Source organism: Psammomys obesus, unplaced genomic scaffold, assembly GCF_907164565.1.
Source record: "Psammomys obesus unplaced genomic scaffold, mPsaObe1.curated_primary_1811, whole genome shotgun sequence".
Classification (NCBI taxonomy): Eukaryota; Metazoa; Chordata; class Mammalia; order Rodentia; family Muridae; genus Psammomys; species Psammomys obesus.
Genome location: NW_026596117.1, coordinates 2,856,224 through 2,867,853, shown reverse-complemented (window position 1 = coordinate 2,867,853; position 11,630 = coordinate 2,856,224). Strand labels below are relative to the sequence as shown.

Genomic DNA, 11,630 nt, shown 5'->3' with positions numbered 1-11,630 from the left:
TGTGTGTGTGTGTGTGTGTGTGTGTGTGTGTGTGTGTGTGTGTGTGTTTAATTTGTAGGTGCAAAATAAAGACATATATTGTTCAGGGAAGCATAAGAAATCATGAAAACTGAGAATGGAAAGAACACATTTCCATCTGAGTACTAACCAGGCTTTACCCTGCTTAGCCTCTGAAATCAGATGAGATTGGACCTGTTCAGGGTTGGGGAAGACCTGAAGAGAGAAAGGAAATCAGTGGGGCTGGCATCTCTGTGACAGGGCAGGCTCCCAGGAGTCTATGGGGTGAGCTTTTAGCTGAGACTCCTAGCAACTGTAGATATAGAGCTAAAGTTGCCACCTCCTGAAACCACGTGAAACTTCCAGTAGAGGGAGGGGATGGCAACCCATCCATTAAACCTTAGACCCAACAGTTTGTCTTCCTTACAAGAAGTATAGGGATAAAGCTGAATCAATGATTGAGAATATGACAAACCAATGACTGGCCCAACTTGAGACCCACCCCATGGGAGAGAATCAACTCCTGACAATATTAATGATTCTCTGCGATGCTTGCAACAGACAGCCTAGCAACTGTCTCCTAAGAAATTTCATCCAGCAGCTCATGGAAACACATGAAGAGACCCACAGCAAAACTCTGGGAATCTTGTGGAAGAGTGGGAGGAAGGATTGAGGGAGCTGGAGAGGTAAAGCACACCATAAGAAAACCTTCAGAGTAAAGTCACCTGGACCCATGGGTGTTCAACAAGACTGAACTGCCATCCAAAGAACAGGCATGGGCTGACATAGGCCCCCTACACATATGCGTGTCTGTCCCCTAACAATGGGAGAAGGAGCTGTCTCCTACTGTGTTGCCTTCCTTTGGACTTCTTTCTACAAGCTGGGCTGCCTTTCTGCCTTCAGTGGGAGAAGCTGTGCTTAGTTCTGCTGAGACTTGATGAGCCAGGGTGGGTTGGTATCCACTGGGGCCCTCTCCTTCTCTGAGGGGCTGTAAGTGATTAAACGAATAAATTAATGGGGAAAATACATATTTTAGTATTTTTCCTCATATTTTAAAATTGAGCTTATATAGAGTGTTAGACAGTTTGTGTATGTGTGTGTGTGTGTGTGTGTGTTTCCCATACATTAATGAAACTGTTACTGTGATGAGTTACTGGCCGTAAGTATAAATAGTTTTCCTAGTATGGTATTGTAGAAACAACTGCAAATCAACAGATTAAATATTCTCTACACTTCCAAAATATCTTCTGATTTGCCTTTTATTTTATTCCTTTTTTTCCCATTTTATTTGTTGTGTGCTTCTCGTGTACATATGTGGATGAACGTGCACACACGTGCATGTGTGTGGAAGTCAGAGCTTGTTGTGGAGAATCATCCTGATCTTCATCCACCGTACTCAATGTGGTAGCCCCTGAATCCAATCCAGAGCTCACCAATATCACTATGGTTGGTTGGCAGCTTGCTCGGGGGATGTCCTTACTCTGCTTTCTGATGCAGAAATTTTAGGATGGCCATCACACCCACTTGACATTTTTATAGTTTCTGGGAATCAAAAGTAAGAGGATTTTAAGGACAAGGAGGTCTCCCCATTCCCAAAATTTATCTTTGAAGGTGAGATCAGTTAAACTGAGGATACAGCCTAATCCATGTTGAGCCACATCAGAATGTGCCAGGAGGGCTCACTGCAGGCATCTGGCCCCCACAAGCACTACTGAAAAGTATCCTTGTATTGGTTTATCCACGAACATACAATCTCCTCTTGTTCAATTCTAGAAGTGAAGTTGTTAAAGCGGAAAGAGGAAAAGAAAAAGAAGGTTTAATTTTCCTAATCCCACCTTTTCAAAGTACTTGATTTCATACTCCAAGATGATTCCGTTGGGGCGATCTGGCTCTTGCCAAGACAAAGAGATGCTGTTCTTTGCAATCTTTCCCCTTTTCACGTTGGTGACTGGAGAGGGGGCTGTAAGATAACACAAATAAATAATGACGTGGTTAATAGAGCCCTGAAGTTATAAGCTAATCTGTGATGCTCTGCATGCTATGCTGTAGCTATTATTACATCATTACATTTTTTATCCCAGAAAAGGTTATAATCTACATGAAAGTTGTTAAAGAACATTAATGTTTTAGCTATATGAAAATAGCTAACTATCCTCATAATTGTATTAAGAAAAATGTAGCTATTTTTTCTTCATGTTCTTCTCAAATATAGAGAAATAATTTTACTTAATTATTCAGAGTATAGATTCCTAATTTTTTTATTTTTAGAAAAAAAATAATGAATTCATATGCCATGTTTCCAAAATATATAAATATCCTAACCTGGATTCCCCTTATGGTAATAAGCCTATTATTTCTGGAAAATTATGTTTCAGATATTACTGATCTTTAACATATTTATTATTTTTCCATTATATGTTAAAGAATAAATTAATATATAAGACATATTTAAGGTATTCTATATAACAATTTATTAAATATTTTTTCTCAAAATTTAAAAAGAAGAAGGTTGATTTCCATTTTCCCCAAATATTTCATTACAAACCACTCTTAGGTGTTGTTCATTGAGACCTGCTATTTTCAGTCAAAATGCAAAATTCAAATATGGATACTCATATACCTTTGGAAACCTGAATTCACAACCAATTGAAATTTAGCCAAAAATTAATATTTGTCACACACTGAGATATTTTTCAGAATCTCTGGATATGATGAAATAAGGAACTGATATTTTTCCCCTAACATAAGAAACTTTAATTTTGTAGGCAGGAGAATTTATAAAAATAAACAAAAAAAATCACAATGGGCTAATGAATAGTATGCAAACGTATAGTTATACCGGATCTTCTGGAGAACTGGTTTTGAGTCTTACAGATACAAAAAAAGTGAGTGCATGTTTCTGTCTTTAGGTACATGGTGTATTATAGTCATGTAACACGTCCAACCACATTTTGGTTAATGATAAAACAAGTATAAAACCATGATCCCATAAGACTTTACTTCCCAGTGTGGTCATGGCTATCTTGTGTGTATTATGTAATATTTGTACACGATGAACCCACCAAATGAAATAGTCACAGAGTATGTCCTCCCTAAGCAGGATTAAGCATTTCATAAGGTTACTTATAATCTCTAGCAACGTAAATGCTGTGTCCATATTTGTTACATGGAATTGATTTAAAAAATAATGACAAGTATAAAGTCACTATATATTCAGCTTATACACAATTTCCTTCAAAATATTTTCAACACAAAGACTGAAAGTTGAATAAACATATGAGTGAAACAGTTACATGAAGGGCTGTGTGTGTATGTGAAAATGTGGATAGATGGATAGAGATGAAAGATTTGTGGATAGTGGTTTTTAATTTAAATGATGTCAGCAATGAGGGGTACTAAAGTATATAAACAGAGACATAAGCCTGAGTAGACACCTGGCAGGGTTAAATGTGTGTGTACATATTTATACACAAATAATACGCCTATATGTTAACTACAGTTGTGTATCTTCCGTCATTAAATATTTTATTTGATTTCTTGATTGTCCAAAACAACTTTTAAATTTAAATGTCCAGTGTTTGGCAGATTATGATATTTACATGGGAAGATATTGTGAACCTGTACGTTGCTGGGTCTTTTTCATCTATAACAGTGTGTGTGATAGGAACACTGGCCAATGAGCATGTACACAATCAATGTTTGCCGGCAATTCTATTCTTAGATCAGTGACAACCAATACAATTATAAATGGTTTTCAAGAAGAATATGCTTTAATTTTGTGTTGATATTTATTTAACTTACACTTTTTAAATATAAAATAAGTAAATAAATATTACTTATTTGTAATTGTTTGATAGAGATTTATATGCCTAAGAGAACAGTGTACAAGCTACTTGTTTTTATATAGGACTGGTGAAGTGAAAGTCTTGTTACGTTAATGTACACATTTTATGTGTGTTATCATGACCACATGAGTGCAGGTGCCTGAAGACTGCAGAGTCAACCAGTCTGCTGGAGTAAGACTTACAGGTGGTTGTGAGCTGCCTGATGTGAGAGCAGGAACACAACCCTGATCATCTGCAAGTAAAGGGCGTGCGCCTAAGCTGTGATCCATCTCTCTAGCGCTTGTCTCACATCCTGATACATGCCAGATTACAAAACTTTATGGACTATTTCAGAAGCATAATGTAACAATAACGCAAAATAGTATTTTCTGTTTGCATCCTTCTGTTGAAACTGTGACTGGCCGATAGCTTTATTTACATTTCAAAGGATACATGAGATAATTTATAATTTTAAAGATTTTATTTATCTTTATGTATGTGGGTGTTTTTCCAACATCTCTGCATGAGGTAAGGAAAAACTAAAATACTTAAAAAAGAAGCGAGGGGAGGTCTTCCTCTCCTTCCTTCTGATCTTAGTCTATCAGATCTCATCAGGAGTGGCTGCATTGTCATCTTCTGTGGACCTCCCCTATCAGTGGACTTGGGGAGGGGTATTAGTGAAGAAGGGGGAGAGAGGGTGGGATTGGGAGGGGAGGAGGAAGGGGCTAATGGGGGGATACAAAGTGAATAAAGTGTAATTAATAAAACAATAATAATAATAAAAAAAGAAGCCAGGGGCTGGAGGTATGGCTCAGAGGTTAAGAGCACAGACTGCTCTTCCAAAGGTCCTTAGTTCAATTCCCAGCAACCACATAATGGCTCACAGCCATCTATAACGCTTTGGTGCCCTCTTCTGGCATTCAGGCAGAACACAGTATAATAGATAACTTTTTTTTTTTAGTTTCTTTTTTTTTTTTAATTTTAATTTTTTTAACATTAGTTACAGTTTGTTAACTTTGTATCCCTGCTGTATCCCACTCCCTCTTTCCCTCCTAATCCCACCCTCCCACCCTCATCTCCTCCCTGCCCCTTTCCAAGTCCACTGATAAGGAAGAACCTCTTACCCTTACATCTGATACTGGTTTATCAGGTGTCTTCAGGACTGGCTGCAAAGTCCTCCTCTGTGGCCTAGCAAGGCTGCTCCTCCCTGAGCAAACAAGTAACTCCTTTTTTTTTTTAAGTGAGATAGTGAAGATCATAAGAAGAGTTCTAAATACTCAAAGGTGTAACTTCTAGATGGGTGAAGTATTATTCCAAAATGTGTATCACTGGTTCATGTGTGAGATGACCTACATGTAACATAAGAAGATACCCTTAGGTTACAGACTATTATTTTTATGGTATATTTCTATGTTAAAATTTTAAATAAACGTGTAGACTTGGGAGGGTTTTATATTTGTAGAAAAGAAGTGTAATATAATGTTCCTAACTACCACACTTCACCTTCCTCCTATGAACACTGTGCACATATGGTACGTGGGCGACTGTCAGTAAGCTGACATTAGTGGATCACTAGCTAAATTTCACCCAGCATTCAGACTCAGACTTAATCACATTTAATCAATGTTGGTTTTTTGAGAGTCCTTTCCAATATCCTTCATTACCGTCTATTCTAATGTTCTAGGTCTTTCATAACTCTGCAAGTTTTCAATCTTCTCAGTGAGGATTAGTTTAATAGTTGGGGTAGACATTTTAGAGAGACAATTGTTGGTATAATGTTCTTTTGGAACCATACCCTTGTTCGTTCAAATGCTGATTTTTCTCCCTGACTATCTGGTTTCAATCTGGACATTGCATTGTGATACTTATTCTAAGCATCACCTGTCTCAAGTTTGTGTAAACTTGCCATAACTTGTTCTCCAATTTGTCAATTAAAACAATCAGCCACAGTGTTGAGCAATGGAGATGATGGAGTGGGCCATCCTGGTTCAGAGAGGGAGGAGAGGAAGGGTGCAGAAGGAGAGGAAGGAGTAGGAGGGAGAAGAGGAGCAGAAGCTGGGAAAGCAGAGGCTGGAGGAGAGGTCTTGGAAGGACTTGGAGAGATGAACCAGACCTAAGATATCACTAAAAGCAAGTATAATGGGTGAATCTGAATGGCATGAAACTATGCAGGCTTGAAGGTTTAGGATGGAGTAACTATTACCCAGAATTGTATTCTAGGTTAACTAAATAAATCCTAGTCTCTGTGTGGTGATATTGTTAAACAGCTGTTTAGGATTAACCGTGGTTAAACAGCTGTTTAACATTAACAGCAGCTTTAATAAAAGATATATCAATAGTAAATATTAAACACCTAATACACCAGATCATGTTAGAAGAAAACCAGAGGCATAACTTCAGTATTTTTTATTTTAATTTTTATTAATTACACTTTATTCACTTTGTATCCCCCCTGTAGCTCACTCCCTCCCCACCCCATCCCATCCACCCTCCCCCTTCTCCACACATGCCCCTCCCCAAGTCTTCCTCTCTTTTCTTCTGATCCTAGTTTACCAAGTCTCATCAGGAATGGCTGCATAGTCTTCCTCTGTGGCCTGGTAAGGCTGCTCCCTCCTCAGGGAGAGGTCAAGGAGGTCAAGGTTAAATAGAAGCAGAGTAATATCACTGATGGTTTAACTTTGTCCACCTGTTGCAATAATATTACTTATTTTCTTCAGTGAGTGGTTAATTCTTTGTCAAATTTCTGCATTATATCTTTTATGAGGAGTACTAGCACCCCACTTAAGTAGAAATTTATGAGCTGCCCCTATGAGAAAAGACCATTAGGTTATTTATTAAAAACACCCCAAACTTGGTAAAATTCATCTATTCTATACATTGCTATTATTGATTAACATATTTATTTGTTTTTTAAAATTATTTTTATTTTTTATTAATTACATTTTGTATCCCCCTGTACCTCACTCCTCCCCTCCCAATCCTATCCTCCCTCTTCCCCATCCCTGTCACTCTCTCAGTCCACTGAAAAGGGAGGTCCTCCTTCCCTTTCCTCTGATCCTAGTCAATCAGGTCTCATCAGGAGTGGCTGAATTGTCTTCTTCTGTGGCCTGGTAAGGCTGCTTCCCCCTCAGGGGGAGGTGATCAAAGAGCAGGCCAATCAGTTCATGTCAGAGGCAGTTCCTGTCCCTATTACTATGGAGACCAGTTGGATACGGAACTTCCATAGTCTACCTCTGTGCAGGGGTTCCAGGCCATCTCCAAGAGTGGTCCTTGGTTGGAGTATCAGTTTTAGAAAAGACCCCTGTGCCCAAACTTTTTGGATCTGATACTGTCCTTGTGGGGGTCCCGTCCTCTCCAGATCTTTTTTCCCACTTCTTTCATAATATTCCCTGTACTCTGCCCAAAGTTTGGCTATGAGTCTCAGCATCTGCCTTGATACTCTGCAGGGTAGACCCGTTCAGAGGCACTCTATGGTAGGCACCTGTCCTGTTCCCTTTTTCTCCCTCCTCTGATGTCCATCCTCTTTGCCTTTCTGAATGGGGATTGAGCATCTTAGCCAGAGTCCTCCTTCCTGAATAGCTTCCTTAGGTGTACAGATTTTAGTATGTTTATCCTATATTATATGTCTAATATCCACTTATGAATAAGTATATACCATGTGTGTCTTTCTGCTTCTGGGATACCTCACTCAGGATGATCTTTTCCAGTTCCCACCATTTACCTGCAAATTTCATGATTTCCTTGGTTTTTATTGCTGAGTAATATTCCATTGTGTAGATGTACCACAGTTTCTGCATCCATTCCTCAACTGAAGGGCATCTGGGCTGTTTCCAGCTTTTGGCTATTACAAATAAAGTTGCTACAAACATGGTTGAGCAAATGTCCTTTTTGTGTACTTGAGCATCTTTTGGATATATGCCCAGGAGTGGTATAGCTGGATCTTGAGGAAGTGCTCTTCCTAATTGTCTGAGAAAGCACCAGATTGATTTCCTGAGTGGTTGTAGAAGTTTACATTCCCACGAGTAGTGGAGGAGGGTTCCCCTTTCTCCACAACCTCTCCAGCATGTGTTGTCACTTGAGTAATTCATCTTAGCCATTCTGATGGTTGTAAGGTGAAATCTCAGGATCATTTTGATTTGCATCTCCCTGATGACTAAAGACAGTGAACATTTCTTTAAGTGTTTCTCTGCCATTCGATGTTCCTCTATTGACAATTATCTGTTTAGCTCTGTTCCCCATTTATTAACTGAATTACTTGGTTTGTTGCTGTTTAACTTCTTGAGTTCTTTATATATATCTGATTTTAGCCCTCTGTCAGATATCTGTAGGCAGTCTTTATTGTTTTGATGACAATTTCCTTTGCTTTACAAAAGCTTTTCAGTTTTATGAGGTCCCATTTATTGATTTTGGATCTTAGAGCCTGTGCTGTTGGTGTTGTGTTCAGGAAGTTGTCACCTGTACCAATGAGTTCTAGGCTCTTCCCCACTTTTTCTTCTAACCAATTTAATGTGTCTGGTTTTATGTTGAGGTCTTTGATCCACTTGGACTTTAGTTTTGTGCAGGGTGATAAGTATGGTTCTATTTGCATTTTTCTGCATGTAGACATCCAGTTAGACCAGCACCAGTTGTTGAAGATGCTATCTTTTTTCCATTGTATGGTTTTGGCATCTTTGTCAAAAATCAGTTGTCCGTAAGTGTGTGGGTTTATTTCTGGGTCTTCTGTTCGATTCCATTGATCTACCATTCTGTTTCTATGCCTGTACCATGCAGTTTTTATAACTGTTGCTCTATAGTACAGCTTGAGATCAGGGATGGAGATACCTCCAGATCTTTATTGTAGAGGATTATTTTAGCAATTCTCGGTTTCTTGTTATTCCATATGAAGTTGAGAATTTTTCTTTCCAGGTCTGTAAAGAATTGTGTTGGCAATTTGATGGGAATTGCATTAAATCTGTAGGTTGCTTTTGGTAAGATGGCCATTTTTACCATCTTAATCCTGCCAAGTCATGAGCATGGGAGATCTTTCCATCTTCTGATATTGTCTCCTGTTTATTTCTTCAGAGACTAGAATTTTTTTTTTCCATACAAGTCTTTGACTTTCTTTGTTAGGGTCACACCAAGGTACTTCTTTATGTCCTTTGTGGCTATTTTGAAGGGTGTTGTTTCCTTAATTTCTTTCTCAGCTCTTTTGTCTTTTATATACACTAGGGCTACTGATTTTTTTTTTTGATTTAATTTTGTATCCAGCCACTTTTCTGAAGGTGTTTATCAGCTGTAGAAGTTCCCTGGTAGAATTTTTGGAGTCACTCATGTATAATATCATATCATCTGCAAATAGTGATACTTTGTTTATATAAGTATGCATGCTTGACTTTTATTATTAACTATAATCAAATATTTTATGTTTAACTCAAAGTATTAATTCACTGGCCAATGAAGGATCTTTTAGTTGTCACTTTGACGTATTCATATTATTATAGACAATCTAATTTTACAGTAATTTATTATATTCTGTTACTAGAGTACCAGAGGCTCCTCCTTCATACTACTTCAGTCCCTAAATCAATAATTTCTCCAATGAGAACATTTATTTATTCATTTATTTTTATTCATAAGAGTAGCAATGAAACCAAGATCTGCTGTTATGTGAATTCCTTGCCCCTGAGATACTATCACTTTCAGACCAACAAAAGAAAGAAATATAAATATGGATAGTGTGTGTGTGTGTGTGTGTGTGTGTGTGTAAAATAATTACAGATTTGCATATATTTGTTTTATCTCCATCGGCATATTACCTGAACATGATTACATACTGATATTAGCCTTACTCCTTTGTTGCAAAGACCCTACCAACCTCCTCACCTCACTTATTCGCAACCTCTCACCACAGCAATGACACCACTGGCCATTGAGTTTCTTAACTATTTATTTGTAGTATATAGTTTAATTTCTCAGTAATTATCAATCATTACCTCTTCAGTTTGTTGATAATGATGTAAAATAGTAATGCTAATGAAATGAAAGATAACATACATGTCTCTGCTGTTAATTGCACAAAACAATAATAATAAAAAGTTCTCCCCGCTTTTCCAATGTAGAAAAAAAGTTTAACCCAAAACTTGCATGGCCCCAAGTACAGCAGTGGAGTAATAACATCATTTGGAAAACCGCAAATTCTTAATGCACTAATGTCAATTATTAAACTTTGATTGTATTTTCTCCTTATTGTAGGCAGCTAAAAAGATGCAGTTTACTTCTTCATGTGTATCATTTTACATGGAGGCTAATGATACTGTTTGCAGCAATATGAAGTGAAAATATTATGTTATGACATTTGATTAATGGATTTTTCATGATTCTTTAATCTCTTCGTCCTGCATCAAGTTATTTGTGGGCTTTTCTCAGTATGATAATAACAATGCAGGAATTCTGTATAATTTATTTCCTCCTTTAGATGGTTTCTTAACTCTACAATGAGAGTATCTGGGAAAATTTTTCACATTATTAATGAACTGAAAGCCCTGGGTTATTAAGTGTTAAAGAATATTGTCTTTGTTCAGTAAGGAATAATGTCATCTTCATTTTTTAAAACAGCATGAATACTGTGTTAAATGGAATAAAAACAATGTTCTTCATTTCCTGTCTTTCATTCTGATTATGCAGACAAAACTAATCATAAAAATACTATAAACATTGCTTGCTACTCTTGTGTGTGTTAGTTTGATTGTGTTTGAGTGTGTAATGACAGAAGTGATATTTAACTTTAATCACACGGAGAAAGATGGACACATACACAATATTAAAGTTGGGGCTGTTTCTTCTTAGCAAACACAAGTTAAATGTAAATGGAGGAAATGAAAAGATGGTCAGTGGTTATAAACACCAGAGTTCAATTCCCAGCATGTACAGGGTGCCTCATGACCATCTGTAACTTCATATCTATTTGGTCATGAGGCACAAATGTGGTACATATGTATATGCATATGTATATACATATAATAGGAATAAACATATATACATATATAATATGAATATATACACACATATATGGTCAAAGTTTTCAGAAATATTAATGTAGCAAAGTTAAAATAGTCTTATTCTAGGACTATTCATGATGCTAAATATCATTACCTTAATTTCTTTAAATTTCCTCCAAAGTCCCTCCTTGGGCAAGATACTTGTCGTAGTCATCAAGAGCATTCATTGCTCCTGAGAGAACCTGTTCCATTCCCAGGATCATGGAGACATTAGTGAACTATCTGAGAATCAACTGACTATCAGTCTGTTCTTCACTGCCCCTAAATACATATATTGAGAGTTGTTAAAAAATATTTTAAAATTTAATCTATATGCAAATATGTGCAGTACTTTTATATCTATATGGAAAATAAGAAATGTATCATTTTTAAGATGGAAAATATGGTGTTTAGATGTACTGCCACAATCATCCTCCTCATAAATCTTTCTGTTTTTTTACATATTCAGAAAGAAATGATAAGAAGGGAAATTAAGAATATAAGCATTACAGAATATTAAACTGACACACAAATTTCTAAATTACAGAACATTAAATTACATAAAGTTTAGAGCTTATATCTAATCCATTTGACCTTATTTATTAATCTTTAAAAATTAATGTTATCTTTGGTGTTTTGGTTGCATATAAGTCTATGCTCCCCATGTGTGTGCCTCATAAACAAATAGGTTAGAAGAGCTGGAATCAGAGTTGGTTATGAGGTACCACGCACATGCCGAGAATTGAACCCTGGTATTTATAACCAATTAACCATGTTTCCATTTCCTCCATTT

General features: G+C 36.9%; 1 protein-coding gene across 1 annotated transcript in view; it reads right to left on the bottom strand.

The window, feature by feature from the left end:
- Window positions 1-11,630, bottom strand: part of Epha5 (EPH receptor A5) — a 324,424-nt gene that overhangs the window by 65,906 nt on the left and 246,888 nt on the right. Inside the window, exon 6 of the mRNA XM_055629171.1 lies at window positions 1,833-1,957. Coding sequence (XP_055485146.1) covers window positions 1,833-1,957 — 125 coding nt within the window. The remainder of the gene's footprint in view (window positions 1-1,832; window positions 1,958-11,630) is intronic.